Source organism: Panthera leo, chromosome B4, assembly GCF_018350215.1.
Source record: "Panthera leo isolate Ple1 chromosome B4, P.leo_Ple1_pat1.1, whole genome shotgun sequence".
NCBI lineage: Eukaryota > Metazoa > Chordata > Mammalia > Carnivora > Felidae > Panthera > Panthera leo.
The window spans coordinates 74309195-74328256 of record NC_056685.1 but is presented as its reverse complement, the minus strand read 5'-3'; the positions used below and the strand labels follow the sequence as shown (position 1 = coordinate 74328256).

The following is a 19062-nucleotide window of genomic DNA, read 5'->3' as shown; positions in this document are numbered from 1 at the left end:
AGGCACGTGTTCTCTCTCAAATGAACTTTAAAAAAGTTCATTTTACTTCTTTACAGAAGTGAAGAGAGGGAGGCAGGGTGAGAGAGACAGAGAGAGACAGAATGTGCACAGCGTGTTGCCATGCTGTAGGAGGGCTTGGATGCCAGGCAAGGAGTATGTGAGGGTAAGTTAACATGAGCCGAGAGGTTGGATCTGCTGCCGAGTGAGCCGTGAGACAAGGAAAGCAACCGAAGCAGGAAGGCAGCTGCTAAAAACTCCAGGTAGCAACAAGTGCTGAGGCTGGAGCTGGGCTCACGCAAACAGGGGTCTGTGGTCAGAAGTTGGACCGGGCCATGGCCAGGCCCTCCTAGGCCACTGTGGAGTCTTGCTTCCTATGTGGCATGGTGCCGCCTCTTCTACAGACGTTTCTCCTTCTGTAGAGTCATGAGACTCTTGGGGTTCCTCGGATAGAGGGAGGTAGGATGGGTAGGAAGTCAGAGGGAAGCTGCATCCTGCCTTCCAGAGGTGAAGCCTCACACTACAGGAGAGTCTAGTGTTGTGGGTGGTGGACCTCTCCCTGTCCCAGAGCCATTGGCTCGGTCTCCCACCCAGCAGATTGCCAGAGGCCACAGGGTGGATAGGCTAGGCCAGGAAGCACAATGGAGAGGTCCTCAGCCCCTGACCCCCGAGTCTGACCTTCTGGTCCTGTTAAGAGTTGAGGGTGGGGGGAGGGGGGGGGGCGCAGAGACTTGCTGCGCAAAGCTGGCCCCGAGCTGAGTTTATTAGCTGAGGGAGGGCTGGAGGCGGCTGCATTCCGACTCACAGACTGGAACATTTCTGTGATCCGCTGTAATGCACTGGGAGACACTGGGCACATTGCTGAAGTTTGACTCATAGGGACCGGGAGGGGGAAAGAAGGGGGGAGGGTTGTGGGGGGAGAGGAATGGGAGGAAGAGAGGAAGAGGAGAGGAGGGAAGGAAATCCCTTGAGAAATTTCTTTAAAAAAAGAAAACTTTCAAAATCAGCACCACCCCCAACCCCTTTTTCTTTTAATAGGAACAGGCTGGACCCTTCTGTTCCCCTCAGCAGGCGTGGGGGGCGGGGGGGCGCGAGGGGGAGGGCTGGGCAGTGATTCAAATCAGATCCTGGAACTTTCCTCAGGCAAGTCGTGTTGGGGAGGGGTATGGGGGACGGGGGGGGGGGGGTGTCCGTCTGGGATTCCTTGCCCGGGACTTGGGAGTCCACGAGCGTCCCACTGTCTCTGTGTGCGGCTGTTTGCTGGTGGGCTGTACGTGCACGCACTTGCGAGCGCGGGGGTCCCTCCCAGAAGTGTGTCTGTGCGAATGATTCTGCCCTGTGTAAACAGGGCTGTGCGCTCGTGTACGCTGTGTATGCAAGGCTGCGTGCGCTCAGGTATCTGGGTTTCCGGGAATTGTGCGCGGGTCGGCGCGCCGCGCCTGGGGCTGGGCTGCAGCGCGGCGGCCGCGCGCGGGTCGGGGCCGCGTCCCGCGTTCCGGGTTCGGCGCTGCCTCCCGGGCCGCGCGGTGTGTCCGCCCGCCGCCCGTGCGCCGCGCCGGGCAGTGTCTGCCGGGGTGGTGTGTCCCCGGGCCGCGAGCGCCTGCCCCCTCCCTCCCCTCCCCCTTGGCCCGCTCTCAGACTCAGATAAAGCATTTCCTTCCATTGTCATCCTACCCGGCCGGCCGGGCTGCCAGGGCCCTCCCCCTCCCGGCCCCCTCCCTTCCTCTCGCCGTCTCTCAGTCGCTCTGCAGCCGCCGGCGACTGGGGGGATGTGAGGCCGGCGCCCCAGCCCCCCGCCCCGCCATGAGCCCCCGGCTCTGAGGGCCCCGGCCCCTGGATGCACAGCCCCGGCGCTGGTGAGTACTGGGCTGCCGCCCCCCGCCCCGCCCGCCCCGCCCTGCGCGCGGCACCCAGCGCCGCCCGCCCGGGCTCGGGCTCGGCTCCGGCTCCGCGCGGCCCGCGGGCCCGGCCTGGAGTGCGCCCCCCGACCGCGCCCGCCCCGCCCGGCTCCGCGGGGCTCTGGCAGGCCCCCGGCCGGGGCCGGTTCCGGGCCCGGAGGGCTCGGGCCTCCCGCGGGGCGCCCACATCCGCCCGCCCCGGGGCAGCGACAGGCCCGAGGGAGGGAGTTGGAGGCCCCGGGCCGCTGGCGCGCAGGCCCGGCGTCCCATCACCCCCAAGCCCGGGGAGGACCGACCGGTGGACCGGGAGGGAGGGACGGCCGCCGCGGCCCCGGGAGGGGGCGGTGCTCCGGGGCGGAAGGTTTGGAAGCGGGAGGGCAAAGGGCAGGACCCGCTGAGTTGGGGCCGGACTAGGGGCGCTGGACATCAGCGCCCCCATTCCGCGGGTCCGGGGAGGGCCGTACTCCGACCCTCCGCGGCGGATTGGGGGGGGGGGAGTGATCCTCGGGAGGGAGGGTCCGAGACTGTGAGGTTTCGCTGAGCACCGCCCCCCACCCTTGCTCACCCATCAGGGCGAAGAGACACCTGTGCCCAAGTGAGCTGCTGAGGTGCGGGCAGCGGTGCGGGAAGGTGGGGACCGCAGACTGTGTACTGAGGGGTGGGGGACAGGATGTGCGCGCCCCCCCCCCCCCAGGCCTGGGGTCTGTTGGTGCTAGGGAGTGTGAGCAGGGGGCAAATCTGGCAGCTGGGCTGGGCTCTGACTCCCAGAATTTCTAGGCCCGTGGCTAGGAGAGAGCCCTCTGGAGCCTACAGGCCACCCAGTTCCCCCAGCCCCATTTCCTTCTCTCTGGCTGCCCGTTTGGATCTGACCTCCCCAGCCACTGCTGCCCCTCCCACCAACTCCCCGGCCATTCCCTCGTCTCTGCTGGCTGTCCTGCGTACACGGAGGCCTCCCGCTGCATCTGGACACTGGCTGTCTTGCTGCTGCCCATCCCATCCCACACCCACATTCAACATCTGCTTGAGGCCCAGCTCCGCCTGCCAGTTTTTAGGTTGAGAATGAGGCATTGGCCCTCAGTGGCCCTGCTGGGGACTCGACATCTGGACTCATCAGCCTGTTCCCAGAACTTGCACCAGGACCCACGGGGACCTTCCTCAAGACCATTGCCCAGCCACTGGGCTGAAAGAAAGGGGACTGTGACTCAGTTCCCTCCCCACTAATGGGGTACTTGGGCAGGCCATATCTCCCCACTAAGGACCCCATAGGCCAGGTCCCTAAAGTGCTTTGGCCACACACACTCTTCTCTCCTTGCACCGACCCCCTTGTACTTGCTGAGCCCCTTCTCTGGCTTCTGCAAGCCACTCCTAGCTCCTCATTGCTTATCATCTCATCCTCCTTACTGTCTGCTCTGTTCTCTCCACCCACCTCAGTAAATAAGTAATTTTCTTCTTCTCTGGAGTCACTTCTGAGGGAAACTGAGGCACGAAGCAGTCCTGCTGTGTTGTACCCAGTGAACCTGGACTGAAACCAGTTCTGGACCCGCTGCGGCTCCTCCCTTGCCTTTAGTCCTCTGATGTTCCTCACGGCCCCGGGAGAGACAGGCTCAGTGTGGCCTCTTGGTGTTACATCTAGAATGGCCTTGGGGCAGTGTTCTTCTGAGGCCTCTGTGTTCTTAGCTTCAGTCTCTGGGCCGTGTCTCTCTGGCCACTTGGTCTTCGGCTGGGATCCTGAGTCTGGCAAGATTGCATTCAGGTCTTGCATTGACCCTCCCAAGACTCTAAACTGCTCGCTCTGCTTTGACACTGAAGCTTAGTTTCCCCGTTAGTAAAATGAAGACAAAATTTCAGGTGTGCTTCCCAGAGCACAGAGCAGGAGAGGCTGACCCTAAGGAAGTGGATTGGCATCCAGTGCGGGGGCCATTATGCCACCCCCAACTTTCTTCAGGCAGCCGGGTGGACCCCAGCGTTCATCCCTGGTGGCTTCTGGGAGTGAGAGTTGGGACTTGGCCTTTCTCCATCCTCTTCCCCCATCCTCACTGAAAACCCTTGGGAATGGGAAACTCCTATGTGATGGGGGTGGGGAGTGGGGACCCTCGTATAGCTGTAGGCACGCTTGTCAGGGACCAGGAAGGCAGAAGCTGGTGTAACCCCCAACCTCCTCTTTGTCTTCTTCCTCCTGGCCTCTCATTAAGAGCTGGGTAATTCTGAAGTTGGCAGGGGCCCGGGAGAAGATCAGCAAAGGCGAGGCTCAGGGTCACCCAGCCAGGGAATGGTAGGCTGAGTGGGGCTGGAACTAGACCTTACCTAACTTTGCTGGTGCCCATTCTCCTGGCCTTCCCCACCCCTGGCCTGGCTTAGGTCCTGCCCATGCCCACCTCTCACACGTTGGCCCTGGCGTGTTCTTAGTCCTACCTGAGACTGGGGCCTATATTGACATATGAGCTATTGCTAGAAGCATGGCCAGAGTAAGGCCTGAGAGCTGGGAGGAGGGCATCTGTCCAGGACTGTGCATTTGTGTATGTTGGATTTGTTCACTAGATGGGGCACTTCCTCTGGGGCAGGAAGCTTTGATTTCCTGTGGTGGGGGCGTTGGTAGGATTAGGAGTAGGGGGCTCAGCTCTGGGCCATCCCTGGTGTTGTTTAGAACCACAGAGGGGCAGACTTTCTGTATAAGGCTTCTTCCCCTAACCCAGGGGAGGCAGGAAGGAGAGCATTGGTGAGGAGGCCCAAGCTGAGGCCAGAGAAGGAGGCCATGAGGGCAATGAGATGGTGTGTGTGTGTGGGGGGGGGGGTGATAGTGGTGGGCAACACAGCAGGAAGCCTGGTCAGCAGGTGACCCTGCCGGGTATTGTGTTTCCCTGTGATATTTCCCCCCTGTTTCTGTGGTAACCTTCCCCGGGGACCCAGGCCTTCAGACTGCAGGAAGGTGCCCCCAGACAGCCCTTTCCTTAGAAGCCTAAGTGTTAGGAGGAGTCCCCAGATCGGGCCACCTCCCTAGCCCTTTTGGCTTCCAAGAACCAGGACCTGGGAATCTAGGTGAGTAGGCTGAGTGAGCACCGATAGGGGTGGTAGCTGGGTGTAGGTCCTTTTGCATCTCTTGCGGGGGAGGGCAGGGACGAGGAGGGGCTGCTGGACTTGGGGGAGGGCTCAGAACCTCCCCTCATTCCATCTCTCCACTGTCCTCTTCCAGCAGCCCTCCCTCCACAAGGGGAAGGTGAACAGCCTGCTGCCTGGAGCAAGGGGTGAGGGCGGGGGCGGTAGAGGCGGGAGGGATGTTTTCATCGGCAGAGCATAGCTCCTTTGGTCCTGGACCGGTTCCCAGAGGGGAAAATAAGTTCAGGATAGTGTCTGTGTAGCGTGGGTCAACATGTGACGGGTGTGTGTGCACGCCGGGTGTGTCGTGGGGGTCTGTTCGTGTGCCCCTGGGCTGGGTATATACATATGGTGGTTCCGTGGCAGTTTGGGATCCATGTGGTGGCTCTCTGTTGGGTGTTTTGGGAGTACGCACACGTGTGGTACAGACGTATGTTATCTGTACAGTTGTGCACCTTTGCAATTTGTGGCTCTGTGTGGGAATATGGACGTGTTTTGGGGGAACGTATACCTGTGTAAGCACGGCTTTTTAGTAGAAGTCCAGATGTTTGCTGAAAACACGATCTCATCTGTGGTCCTCAAATGCAAGTTCCTGAACCATTTGCTTCAGTCACCAGGGAGGATGTTAAAAAAAGTTCCTTAGGCCCCGTTCTAGACCAGCCCAGAATCTGCAGGGTTGGGGCCTAGGAATCTGGATTTTAGCATGTGCTTCAGGTGATTCTACTGCAAAGCTGTGTTTGAGGACCACTGATCAGGGCTAACCTTCCCATTTTTTCTTTTGAGGAAGCTGGGACCCGGAAAGGTATGTGGTTTGTCCAAGGACACGGGGCTATGAAGAGGAAGATCTAGGACAAAACTCAAGCCTTTCGAGACCAGTCCAGGACTTATCCCTGCATCCTCTCTGTGCATGTGTGCGCACATCCACGCTTGGCATGATGCAGTGGGCCAGATGGGGCTGATGTGGATGCTAACTGGGCTTTGACCACCCCCCACCCCCACCCCCCGCCTGGGTCCTAGGCTTCCTGACCTTTCTCTTTCTGTTACATCCTGCTTTCTCCTCCCTGACAAAATCCTGGAACTGTTGAGCATCTACCATAAAGGTGATGTTGGCAGCCAGGAGGCCCCATTTACTGAGCCAGTCATTCAGCTATTCATCCATTCATTGGGAGGCTTACTCGCCTTGCTGGGTGCCAGGTACTGGGCACTGAGATGCAGTAAACACATAGGCCTGAGCGTCTGACCTCAGGGAACTTGCACTTTAGTGGAGGAGACAGACAGTAACAAGTAAGCAAGTAAAGAAATGAGTGTATATATCTAGTTATACACTGTGATAAGCCCTAAGAAGGAAATGAACTGGGTGCAGCAATAGACAATAACAAGGTGGGACGTCCTTAGACAGGGTGGCCCGGAGAGGCCTGAGAAGGTGACATATCAATGTCTTCTCTCACCTCCCCAGACTAGAAGAGGGCCCTCAGAGCTTCTGAGCAATGCTGGGGAACTGCCTGGATCCAGGTGGGGGACCTAGACTGAGCATTGGCTCAGGGCTGAAGCCTGTTTCCCCAGCATAGAGGGCAGCAGGGCCTCTGCTCCCCAAGCGGCCCCCAGAGGTTGGCCGAGGGGGAGAGGAGGAGGGGAAGCTGGACAGGGCCGAGATCGAGGCTGCTCCGCTGCTCCGAGGAACAGCCTTTTCCCTCCGTGGGGCAGAGGCCAGGGCCCTCTGTAAGTGTTGGGTGTTGGGAAGGCGGCACCATCTCTCCAGGAGCTCTCAAGCACCACCCCATTCCTGACACCAGCCTGCCTTCCTCCGGCCTCGTCCCCTTCCTCCCCATCTCCCCACCTGGAAACTCCCGTGCCAAGTCCCTCCTCTCTGGGTCTAGCCTGGCTGCCTCGGTAGCCGCTGGGATTTACTTGCCTGGCTTAGGAGTCACTGTGGAGGGAGAAGGTCAAGACTTAGAGAGGACCAGGCCCCGGAAGGGAGGATAGACCAGAGAGAAGCTCTGGGGTGCAGGCATCAGAGAGGACAGGGCAAGAGAGAGGGCTGAGGCTGGACAATCAGGGGTGCAGACAGGAGAGAAGGCGTGAACGAGTCCTTTGGCCGGGTGCCCCAGAGCCTCTCCTGGGCCCTTGGCATCTGCTCCCTAAGCTGGATGAGACTCTCAGCCCAGGGGGCAGACACCAGCTAGTCCCCCTGCAGGTCCTACCCCACCCCCCTCTCAGGAGGCTAACTTTCACATCCAGGAGCCTCAGACCCTCTCACCTCCACGCTGTTCTGTGGGGGAAGGGAGAAAGTGGGGGTGTTCCCTGGTGGACCTAGGAGCTGAGGCTGCAGGGAGGTACAGCCCTTTCCTTAGAGACCTAGTGTTAGAGGAGCCCCCAAGTAAGAGCAGAGCCCCTTCCCGCCCCTTCCCCCTGCCGCCTCCGTTGGCATTCTACTCTGGGCCTCCTTCAGGCTGCTCAGTGCACACACCCGGTGGACTCCTTGAGCCTCCCAGGCCTTCCCTCTCAGGCTTAACCCAGGCCCCTCCATAACCCCCACAGCAGGATGGGGAGGGGACTTTTAGTAAGGAGGGCCCAGGGCGAGGCACGCCATTCCCACCCTGCCACCTCCCCACTTCCTTCTCCTCCCCCCCTCTCCGCCCCCAGCCTGCAGGGATTAGAAACCCTGGTGGTCAGAGATGTTGGGCCTTCAGGAAGAACCTCTGCCCGGGGAAGAACCAGGGCTACCCTCTCCCCCCTCAGGAGTACAGCTCAGCTCACTTCAGAGCCCATTCCCAGGAGCCCAGCTCTGGCTCCTGCTGTCACTCCCAGCCCAGGAAGTCCCATTCCTGCCGCCCCCAGCTCCCAGGAAGGCCGGGAGAGGCGGGGCAGGCTGGGAGCCACAGGTTCGGAAAGAGTCTGGGGTGGGGGAATTCGGCAACTGGGCTGTAACCGTCTTGTTTTGCTTGCCCCACAAACCTGCTGGGCATCCGCTGCACCCGTCGGGGCGTTCAGGTTATAGAACTGCTCTCAGAATGACAGGCTGGTGGCACCCGGTTGGGGCAGGGGGTGGGGGTGGGGTGAAGGGGGGAGCCCCAGGCAGGGGGGGAGCTGGAGGGTTAAAAATAGCAGCAGCCGGGTTTCGGTTAGCAAATGTGGAGGCGGGGAGCTGGAGGCGGGGCAGGAGGCAGGCAGTGTTTGCCCGCCGCACAGGGCTGTGTTTCCCCTGGGTCCCAGGAGTGAGTCACAGTGGAGACGCTGATGAGGTGCTGGCACAGCACCCCCCTCCCCCACCCCCACCGGGCGAGGGGCTGAGTGCAGGCTGCATCTCCATGGTGCGAGGGACGTGCTTCTCTCTTCCAGACTGGCCGGGCCGTCTGGAGAGCGGGATTGTCTGATCTAGGGGCAAGAAGTGTACCATTCTGAGGCCAAAGACCTGGGTTTGATTCCAGACGCTGTGGAACCTTGTGCAAGGCTGTGAAGGCCCCTAAGCCTTCACTTCCTAGTCTTTCAAGTGGGAATTTTCTCAGACGCACATGTAAACACTTGGTGGATTCTAAAGCCCCCTACAGATGTGAATTCTCACCTGGGACCCTCCTGTGCCCATTGCAAAGCCAGGCAGAAGAGCCTTCCAGTAAGGGCACAGAGGGAGCAATGGGATGACCTTGGCAGAGTCCCTATTTTTCCTGCAAACAGCTAAGTGTAACCTTGGGCAGGCACTTGGCTCTCTGTGCCTCAGTTTCTCCATCTCTGTAATGTGAAGGTTAGTAATGGTTTCGACCTCATGGAGTTGTTATGAAGATTAAGATAAATAATGTTAGTGCCATGCCTGGTATGAAGCCAGTGCACACAGAATATTCGTCATTATTATTAATGTTATTGTTCATATTTTTGAAGGTCAGGGATAGGGAATGTTAAAGACATGAAGAACAGAAACTGGGCCCAGCCCCAGTTCACAGAAAAAACCAGGCCAAATTCACTCTTCCAGATTCCTCCACCCATAAGGGCCTGGGGTAGCTGGAGTCTGTAGCCAGAAGTCACAGGGTGGACCCTTTCTTCTCTCTTTCACTTCACTGCCCCGAGGCTCCCCCAGTGAGGCAGGATGCCAGAGGACCCAAGGGTCTCGTCGCCAGCTGGCACTGGGAAGGGTCTGGGATGGGACCGCCCTGATGGCCCTGATGTGGAATACCTTGGCCGCGTCTGCTGGAGTGACCTTTATTTTAGCCCCTCCCTGGCAGCTCTTAAGACGAACATGAGGCAGGGGAGGGATGGGAAGGTCAGTGATGTCAGCAGTGAGTATTCCCAGCACTGTGGCCCTGGAAGAGGCAGGAGGCATTTCTTTCAGGAAATGATCATTATTCAGCCTACAGGCATTCATTAAGTAAGTCCTGACTTGGTGCCCAGCCCTGTGTTGGGCCTTCTGTGTGATTCAGGAGAGGCAGGGGATGCTAAGCTGTAAATAATGCAGAACCTCAGCGATCATAGGGTCCGAGAATACACTGCGTCGAGTCCATGAAAGCCTGCTGTCCTGGTTCTCATGGGAAGCAGAAGTTGAACCTTGACTTTGCTCCCCATTGGCTGTGACATCTTTATACTTGGGTGTGTACCTGTACATATACATTCGGTCTTATTATTATAGAGGCAGTTCTTGTGCATCGCAGGTGGTCAAACAACACAGACAAGCAAAAATTTTTAAATTGAAAAACATCCCAGTCCCAGCAGTCAGAGACCACTGCCACAATACCTCTTCACACCTCCCTGTTTCCTGATGTGCCTTTATATGTCATATTTTCTATGAAAATGAGATTATGCTGCATACGCCGGTTTTTCAGTCTGTGATCTCCACCTCCCACTGCAGTGAATTTTCATTGCACCAAATTCCCAGTTGGCCAGAAATTGTCCTTCACAGCTGGTCTGTCCAAATCAGTACTCAGGACCATGCATCTGGCTATGGAGTTCCCTGAAGGCTGTGTAAAGCACCCTGGCTGGATTTGTGATCTGGAAAAAACCCGGCCGACCAAATCCCAAGGGCAGCCCTGGCCGCAGAAGGGAATCATGTCATTGGGAGAATCATGGCCCGATAGACCTGTGCCATCTTCCCAAAATAACAGGCAAAACCAGGGGGATTCCCGGGCACCACTGGGATGGAGATCTCTGGGTACTCAACTGTCATTATTATTAACCTGGGATCCCTATGAGTGCCAGCATTCATAGCTTATCGCTATTCATGGACTCCTATCCGTGATGCCCCCAGGCCATGGAGCAGGCCAGGGGCTCCACAGTGGCCCCTGCTTTCCCCTGCCCCAGGTCCAATGGTACCGATGGCCTTCTGCCCTGTTCCTAGTCCCCAGGAGTCTGCCCTGAAGGTGGGTGCTCTGTTCCAGCACTGGTGGGTTCCTCCATGTCTGCTACCTGCCCACCGCCCTGCCTGTGTATGAGGCCTGAGGGAGAGAGACAGGGAGAGAGAGAAAAAAGAGAGAGCTTTTCCTCCCAAGGGAATTCACTCCCACGTAGCCACTCCACGGGTGACTTGCTCTGGCTATGCAACCTGCCTTTTATACAGCCCTCGACGGCTTCCAGAGCGCCTTCACACAGCGTTTGACCCTGCATGGCAGCCCTGGGAGGTTTGCTTGTTTGGTTGTATCCTGCTGGAGTCTGCTTACAGGAAACAATAAAATAGTAACGTGTACATTTAAAAAAAAAAAAAACCAGGGAAAACACAAGATGAAAAAGGAACTGAAGATACGGTTGGGAGTGCCTCCTGGAAACAAAAGGCATGTGAAGGGCACAGGCAGAGATGATTATCTCTGTTTTTATTTTTGTTGCCGTTGATGTTTTCTGGGTGGAATACTAGAACGCTGTGGGAACACGCCGCCCCTGGGAGTCACGCCCAGGCCTTCAGATGCTGCGACCCACTGTGTCCTGTGGCCCCTCGGTGGCCGCCCCTCACCACCTGGGGACGTGGTGGACCTGTGTGTCGGTGTAATGGTTACAAGCTTAGGCCCTAGAGCCCCAGAAACCCACTTACACGAGCTGTGTGGCCTCTGCAAGTTTCTTAAAAACGCCACGCCTCAGTTTCTTCCTTTGTGAAAGGAGGTTGCTAAGGGTACCTACCATACAGGGTTTTTGTGAGGACCAAATGAGATAGTACGAGTAAGGTGCTTAGCATGGTGACAAGCACACAGCAGGCATTTGGTACACGGTTGTGGGTCATCACTGGCCTTACTCGTTAATAATTATAATTAGAAAATAAGTAGTGATCGTAATCTTATTAATCTTATAACTTCAACTTCCCCCTGGCAGTCTCTGGAGTGGGCTGAGTGGCCTCCTGGGTGGCATAGGTGGGCGGAGCCAAGGAAGACGCATCTCCTGGCTCATGTGCAGTTGGGCAGAGGCACAAGCGGGGGGCAAGCAGGAGTGGGGGACACACGAGGCCTGATCTGGCCAAGGAGGGCCCAAAAACAGCGGGAACAACAAGGAGGGCAAGGGAACGCATATGAGACCACGGAGGGAGAAGGAGCGGCTCCGAGAGGCAGCCCCAGGGCGGTGACCGTGCTTCCTGTTGGGGCAAGCGCTGGCCCTTGAGAAAGACTGTCTGGGGCTGGCTGCTAAGAGGGAGCAGCTGGTCTAAGTGGGGCGGCAGGGGCTGGGGGAGGGGACAGACAAAGGCAGAAACTGACAGAACCTCCACTCCTCTCCCCACATTACAGATGGGGCCCCCATCTTGACTGCTCAGGATGTTTTGCTTACGATAGGAAAGATGGTGGTTAGATACCATGGTGAACCTCGTATCTCAGGGATTGGAGCTGCTGGAGCAGGGGAGTGAGGGTAAGTGGGAACTTGGTCTTTGAGGGCTTTCAGGACCCGAGAAACCCTAAGGCAGTCTGACCAGGGGGCTGAGACTCCTGGAGCCTGTCAGCTCAGGAATTCCCTAGGTGCTGGGGGCAGGCCTGGCTGTAAGGAGAAGCGTATGGGTGACCGGAAGTGAATGCAGGCCCTCAGAGTCCAGCCACTCTGAGCGAATAGCTCTGCCCCCACCTTTGCACCTTTACCCAGGACAGGCAGGGGAGACTGAGTGGTGGTCTGGGAGGCTCCCGGAGGTGGGCAGGGCTCGGAGGGGCCCCTGGTTCTCTTTGCCAGAGGACGGCGAGGCTCCCCAGAGAGTGCCCGTCTCGGGACAGCTGCACACAACTTGGATGGCTCAGCTCCCCCTGCCTCAGCGTCCAGTGGGTCTCCAGCTAGGAGGAGAGGCCACAGGGTGGAATAGAGGACCCGGGCCGGGAGGGGGGGGGGGCAAGGAGCCAGGAAGGACGCTTTCCCACCCCCAGGGAGCTCGAGCTGCCGCTGCCATGGTTACGTCTGCTTCCTGTTTGATTCATCTCAAACAGCAGAAGGGTGGGGGGGGGGTACCGGCTCCCAGCTCGGGCCACCGCTGCGTGGGGCTGTTTACAACAGCCGCATGTGGGATTCCCAGAAAGAGACTCCAAACCGGACATCCTGCGGCTGCAAAATACCCAGGTGTCAAGAGCTAAAAATAGCTGCCCCAGGGCCCCAGGCGAGGGGAAAGGGGCACGCTCACCGCGGGGGTGGAGGGCCGGCCTGTGGCCTCACATCCAGCCTCCTGCGTGGCCCACAGCTGCCGAGCCACAGGGCCTCGATCCCCTCGCAGGGGGTGCTGACAGGGGGCCTCTGTCTGGGCAGGCCGGGGCCCAGGCCACTCACCTGTGAGCCCGCCCCCGCGCCCCCCAGCCCCTCTGCCTGCCCAGCAGAGCTTGCTCTGGGACGCCCATGAGAGCCTCAGAGGGAGTTGGGAGCTCCTAGAGAAGGGGTGTAGCCGGCAGTGGAGAGCAGGGAAGATGAAGCCGATGCTCTTCTAAGACCCCAGTCTGTCACCCCTCCTCGTTCCCACATGCAGTCCGAAATCAGTGCTTGGAATCTTTGAAGTCAGCGGTTGCCGTCTATAAGTGGTTCTTCAGGATTGTCTTCACGGGGGCCCCAGAGAGGAAATAGGCTGCTTTTGCTCCCTAACCGCCCACAGGGCTGGGGTGTGCTGCGGGTACTGGTCTCTGTGGGGCTGTGTGATTCTTCCATCTTTCCCCGGGCCCAGTAAGTCCTGCATTTGCTCCCTACCTGCCGGCCCGCGGGAGCGGAAGTGTTGGGGAGAGCCCTGGAGGGTATTGGTTGACAACACGGATTCTGGAGCCCAATTGCCTGGCTCAAGTCCCAGTGGCGCCACTTCCATGTGATGTGACTAGACGAGTTCTTTAATACTGCTGGGCCTCAGTCTACTGCCCTGTGTAATGGGGATAAAAACAGTAACCACCTCATACCTTTTGTTTTGTCTTGTCGTGAGCATTAGATGAATTAGCAAATGTAAGGCTTAGAACAACTGTCACACGGTGAAGCGTGTGTTTACAAAAGTTCAGATGGAAGAGAAAAGGAGGGGAGTGTGGTGGGGGGAGGCAGGGTGTAGGAGATGGGGCAAGGAATGCAACGGGGAGAAAATGGACTGTGGTAGAACTAAGAGCAGAGGGTACCACTGGGACCAGATGCTGAAATGCTTATGCTGGGAGGGAGGCAGCAGGCAAGTTCAGGGACAAATGGTATTAATCATGACCCCTAACCACATGCTAGGTGCTTCACACACAGTGTTGCCAATCTCAGATGGCCACTTCCAAGTAGATGCGGTATTCTTTTTTTTTTTTTTTTTAATGTTTATTTATTTTTGAGAGAGAGAGAGCAAACAGGGGAGGGGCAGAAAGAGAGGGACAGAGGATCTGAAGCAGGCTCCATGCAGACAGCAGAGCCTGATATGGGACTCAGGACTCTGAGCTCTCGAACTGCAAGATCATGACCTGCCCTGAAGGATGCTTAATGGACTGAGCCACCCAGGTGTCCCCCCCCCCCCCCAAGTAGATATTCTTATTACTGTTACCGATGGGGCGGCCAAGGCTTGACAGCTTACCTTGTGTCCCTGGCTCTCCCTGCACGTCACTGAGGGACCAGACTTTGAACCCACGTCCATCTGACCTCAAAGCCAATGTCCTCTGTGCTGTGGACCCTCACGTTCCTCACTTTATGTGGCAGGAGTTTCTAGCCAGCGTGCAGCCCCCTGGGTTCTGGATAAATCTGAGCAGTAAGCAGCTTCATGCCAAGATAATGAGCAATAGAATTAATAATGAACAAGAGAATTTCTGGAAGGTGGGGGAGAGAGAAACTCTTCAAAAGGGTTGACTTTAAGGGAGTTCTGGGGAGTTGGATGACTGAGAATGTTCTTGTCTTTTACCTTTGGAGACTCTGAACATTTTTAGTATCGGCAAGTAGTCTGCTTTTTAATTTTTAAAAAACTGTGGGCTGCATTTTAAACTCCTTGAAAGTGAGAACCAGGTTTCATTCATGTTTCCATCTCTTCAACCCCTGGAGCAGTGACTCACATGAAAGTACTTCATGCCTGCATTTGGGATTGACTTCTTGAGTTTCCCCTGCCCTGGTCTGGCCTGGCTGTACCGCTCACCTTCTGGGTGACCGTGACCTAGCCCCTTCCCCTCTCTCTTTCCAACTCTGTGAAGTGAGAGGGTTGGCCTGAATAATCTCCGAAGCCCCATCGGCTCCTAATGTTCTCAGATTCTGTGACCTGAATGCCTTCGAGAGGCGCTTCTCCTTCGTGCTCAGCCCTCACTCTGTGTCAGAAGGGCCTGGCAACCATGATGTTCTTTCTCATGTTTATTTATTCTTGGATCTTCCTGAAGCCGTTTCACCCCCAGCTTTCATCTTCTCTGCCAGCCCCCATGCAGAGTCTAGCTTTGTCCAGCTTGTGTCAGGGAAACAGAACCAGAACAGTAATGTGGGGTGTGGAGGGAGCCAGCCCTGAACCCAGGACCTGGCCTCCTGCCGCTTCCTGCTTTCCTCTTGCCTCCTGGGGCCCAGGCCTTCCTGCGACTCCTATTTAGCTAGTCGGGAGATCTGGAAGGTGGGGACAGCCTCACAAAAGCCATTAGAGACGTTGGCAGGGGGCTTCTGGGTGGCAGTGCTCGGGAAGCCCTCTTCCTGACAAAGGGCCTAAAACACCCTTTGTTTTAGGTAAGAGAGCAGGTAAGCAGGTAAGCAGGCAGGGCTCAGGTTTCCAGCCACCTTGTGCATGCCCTGGGGCACGGTCACATATGTGGGGCAGGTGAGGCCCAGGCCAACCAGATAGGAGTGGGAGACCAGCTTGCCCAGGTGCTCAGGGGACAGAAGAGTGGCCCTGTGTCTGCTCTGGGGACTGCAGAGCACCGGGATAGACCAGGATTTGGGGGCCTCTTTGGTCAGGCGATCTGGTTTGGGAAGGTAGGCTCGGGTGCTCATTGCCAAGTAACCTGCCTCTTCAGTCTGATGGCAGTTGCTTCCAAAGAAGGGAGAAATGGGGTGGGGAGGGCAGCTAGGATTCCAAAAATCAGAGCTTTCCACCCTGACTGGGAGCTGTGTGGAAAAGGGTCCAGGCCTAGGCAGTGTTCTCAGTCCCTCGGGTCCATTCAGTCCTGATTTTATTTGTCTGGCCCCAGATTGGTGGTAACAGCACCCTGAGAGGGGACAAGGAGAAGTGTCCCCCAAATCATTGCCAAGCCTGGGCCGTAGGATGTACACCTTCTGGTTTTTAATTCAGCCATTTGCTGGGGGGTGCTCTTAGATGCCATTCCTCTCTCTGGGACACGGGAGAGCTGCTCCACAGGTCTTATCTCTGTTGCTTTGGGCTCTTCTGCACTCATTGGCCATCAGCATAGAACCAGGGAGTTGGGGGAGAAGCGGAACTTTTTCCAGGAATTGCTTTTGGAAGCAGCCGCTGTTGGCAACACAAGCACACACATGCGTGCATGCTCCCAGCTTTTCTGAACAGAGTTTATATCATAGATCATCATCACAAAACATCCCTTTTGGGCCCGGTAACAAACACTACAGAGTTCAGGGCCATTAGTTTTTCTCCTATCCAGAGAGTGCATGGTGTCCCGAATCCACGGTTACCAGGGGAGCAAGGCTTGGCCCTGCTCTCAAGCGTGATTGCCACTGACCAGCCCTCAGGCAGGGACTGAGAGGAGGTAGGAGAGAATTCCCACTGGGAAGGGCTGGAGGCACAGGACTCTAAGCCAGGCACAGCCTGTGGGAACACACCCAGGAGCCCAGTTTAGAAACCTCTCTTGGGGAATCAGGTCCTGCAGAAGAAAAGAAGAGGTCCTAAGAGAGCCTAGGGTGGGGGTTACCATGTTCTGGGGATGGGCTGCTTCCTCCCACACTAGTGTTCCTTGGGGCTCACAAACCTTGAGAAATACCCATGCCACGTCCTAGGCAGGGGGCCGGGGAAGCCATTGCTGTTGAGTCACTCATTCCTACCAGAGCCTGTCATGCGCCCAGCAAGGTGTTAGGTGCAGACTGGCGTGGCTTCCAAATGGCAGCGTGGAGACTGTGATTCGTAGACTCAGTTGAGGTAGTGGACACAGAGTGGGTGCTCTGGGAAGGGAGCAGGAGGGAGGTCAGGGTGAATTTTGTGAGGAGGCCCATCGACTTGTGCTATGCAGACTTTGGGCAGGTGGACTGGCCATTCCCTACCATCTGGAGCATGGGACACTAGGGTTTGAGGGCAGTGATGGGAGGCTCCCTGTGCCTAGAGTTCTCCCTTCCCCCAGCAGTGCCTGCCTACAGGGAGTTCTCCTTTTTTCAGCCTCTGGAAGAGGAACTTTGACTGCCCCTTAAACACAGACCCAAAAGAGCAGCACCCACCAGTTGCTATTCAGAAAATATCCCTTCTGCCCTGCATCTGGCCTGAGGAGGTCTTCTGTGTGTCTCCTAGACTCCTGTCCCCTCGGCCCTGAGCTGGGATAGCAGAAGGGAAAGGTGTCCGTCTTGGACAGGGGACCTCGGATCTGAACTCTGTCTTTGCCTACCCCAGTGGGCCTCTGGGCTCCTTAGGGCCTCCTGCCACGGAGCTTCATGGGTTCTGAATGGGACAGGGGGGCTCTGGGCTGGGCTTATGAGCCTGGGAGAGGTGACTATTCCCAAAAGAAAAGACTTCTGTTTCAGAAGTCCAAAAAGAAAAAAACTGAGAGCTTCTTTTCTCTGGGGGAACAGAGGCTGCAAGACACAGGACAGGGCCTATGCGTTCCAGATGCACCAGTTCACAGCTCCCATCATTTTTTTTTTTTAATTTTTTTTTAATGTTTATTTTATTTTTGAGACAGGGAGAGACAGCATGAACAGGGGAGGGTCAGAGAGAGAGGGAGACACAGAATCTGAAACAGGCTCCAGGCTCTGAGCTGTCAGCACAGAGCCTGACGCGGGGCTCGAACTCGCGGACCACAAGATCATGACCTGAGCTGAAGTCGGATGCTTAACCGACTGAGCCACCCAGGCGCCCCGCTCCCACCATTTCTGACTTGATCTTCAGGCCATGACCCCATCCCTCCCCGACTGTGGAAGCCTCCCCATTTCCACCTGCTCCCATCTGCTCCCACCTGGGAGGCCTCTGAGCAGCCCCCAGCTACCCTTCTCTGGGCCAGCTTCTCCCCATCTCCCACCTGCCAGCCTCAGCAGCCGTGCCCTCCCACCTCTGGCCACCTCCCCTTCCAGTCCTCTTTCCCTCAGGGTTGTGGGAGCCTGGCCCCTAGGAGGATGGTGTCTGAGCACATCCAGGAGGGCTGAGGGCACTGTTGGGGGAACTCTGGCCTCCTTGGGCCTGCTGTGGACCGGGCTCCAGCAGGCTGAGATGTTTGAGTCACTGGGTGAGTTGAATGAGGAAGGGAGGGCTGGTGAGTGCTCTCATTCTGCACAGGGAAGTCGAGGAAAGGAATGGGATGGAGTCCTTGCTTTTTGGTTAGTTCCTGGTGCAGGTGCCAGTTTGGGAGCGCCCAAGCTGGAGTGGGACCTCCTGTAGTGGCAGGGAGCCTGCATGGCCTGGCCCGCTCATCCCTTCCCCACCCCTCCCCTGCAGCCCCTTCATGCCCTCTCTCTTCTCTCTACAGATGGGACCCAGGTGAGCCCGGGTGCCCACTGCCCCAGTCCCCCTGGCACAGGTAAGAGTCAGGCCCGAGGGAGCCCGTGGTGGGGAGTGAGGATGGAAGGGACACAAGAAGGGCGAGGAGCTGAAGGGGAGAGAAGCAGGGTAGCTGGCCGATGGGCCAGCGGGTTGGGAGGTTGGGGTTCTGAGGGTGGGGGTGAAGTTGGCGTAGGGGTGGAGTGAGGAGTGGGATAAGAGAGGCAGCCTCGGACCTAGGCTGGTCCCACTGCTAGGAAGCAAAACAGGAAAAGGAAAGGCACGATGCTCTTCTTGTCCTTGCTGGCTGCAGTGAAACAGGAAGGCAAGTAGGAAGCTACTGTTTATACTCAGACCCCTGCCTCACATGAGGCTCCGGGCGAGGCGCCGCGTTCTTGTTTGTTGGCTTCGGTCCTCACACGGGCCCTGCAAAATGGAAAGGTGCCTCCTGCTGCTCAGGCAGGAGGGGAGGGTCCCCTCTCCTTGGTTCTCTCACCTCTCCTTGCCTCTGCCGCTCCCTGTCCGCTGTGCCGGGACTTCTGCTGCGCTCCCGTCTAGGACACGCCCGTGGGGCTGGGGCTGGAGGGGCTGAGGGCTGTCTTCCCCTTAGTCTCAGCCAGCATCTGCAGAGGGCCTACTGGGTGCCTGACGCCTAATGGTTACAGATGGTGGGGACAAATGGAGTCCGGGGATCCTCTGCGCCTCGGTCCTGGTTGTCCGAAAGATTACAGGCAGGTTGGGGAGAGTGGACACACCAATAAAAAGGGAAGTGATAGGAGAATGTAGTTTGTGACCGGTGCCACACAAGGGACAAGTGATTGAGTTCATCCCTTCATTCAAGAAACAGATTCACCACCTGTTGTCACTTAGTCCTCCTAGATATGGAGATACGGAATTTTTTTTAATGTGTATTTAGTTTTGAGAGAGGGAGAGAGAGAGAGAGGCAGAGTGCAAGTAGGGGAGGAGCAGAGAGAGGGAGGGAGACACGGAATCCGAAGCAGGCTCCAGGCTCTGAGCTGTCAGCACAGAGCCCTACATAGGGCTCAAACTCACAAACGGCAAGATCGTGACCTGAGCCAAAGTTAGACAGTCAACCGG

General features: G+C 57.3%; 1 protein-coding gene across 8 annotated transcripts in view; it reads left to right on the top strand.

The window, feature by feature from the left end:
* The first annotated feature begins 1640 nt into the window (after positions 1 to 1640).
* The window catches only part of HDAC7 (histone deacetylase 7), a 36332-nt gene continuing 18910 nt past the window's right edge, over positions 1641 to 19062 (top strand). For 4 of the 8 annotated variants that reach the window (XM_042946332.1, XM_042946330.1, XM_042946328.1 and 1 more), the window contains exons 1-2: positions 12299 to 12482; positions 17954 to 18004. In XM_042946332.1, the coding sequence (XP_042802266.1) occupies positions 12314 to 12482; positions 17954 to 18004 (220 nt within the window). In that variant the 5' untranslated portion in view covers positions 12299 to 12313. Of the gene's footprint in view, positions 1854 to 8130; positions 11793 to 12298; positions 12483 to 17953; positions 18005 to 19062 lie in introns of those variants that run through there. The other 4 variants (XM_042946333.1, XM_042946331.1, XM_042946335.1 and 1 more) reach the window with 4 other exon arrangements.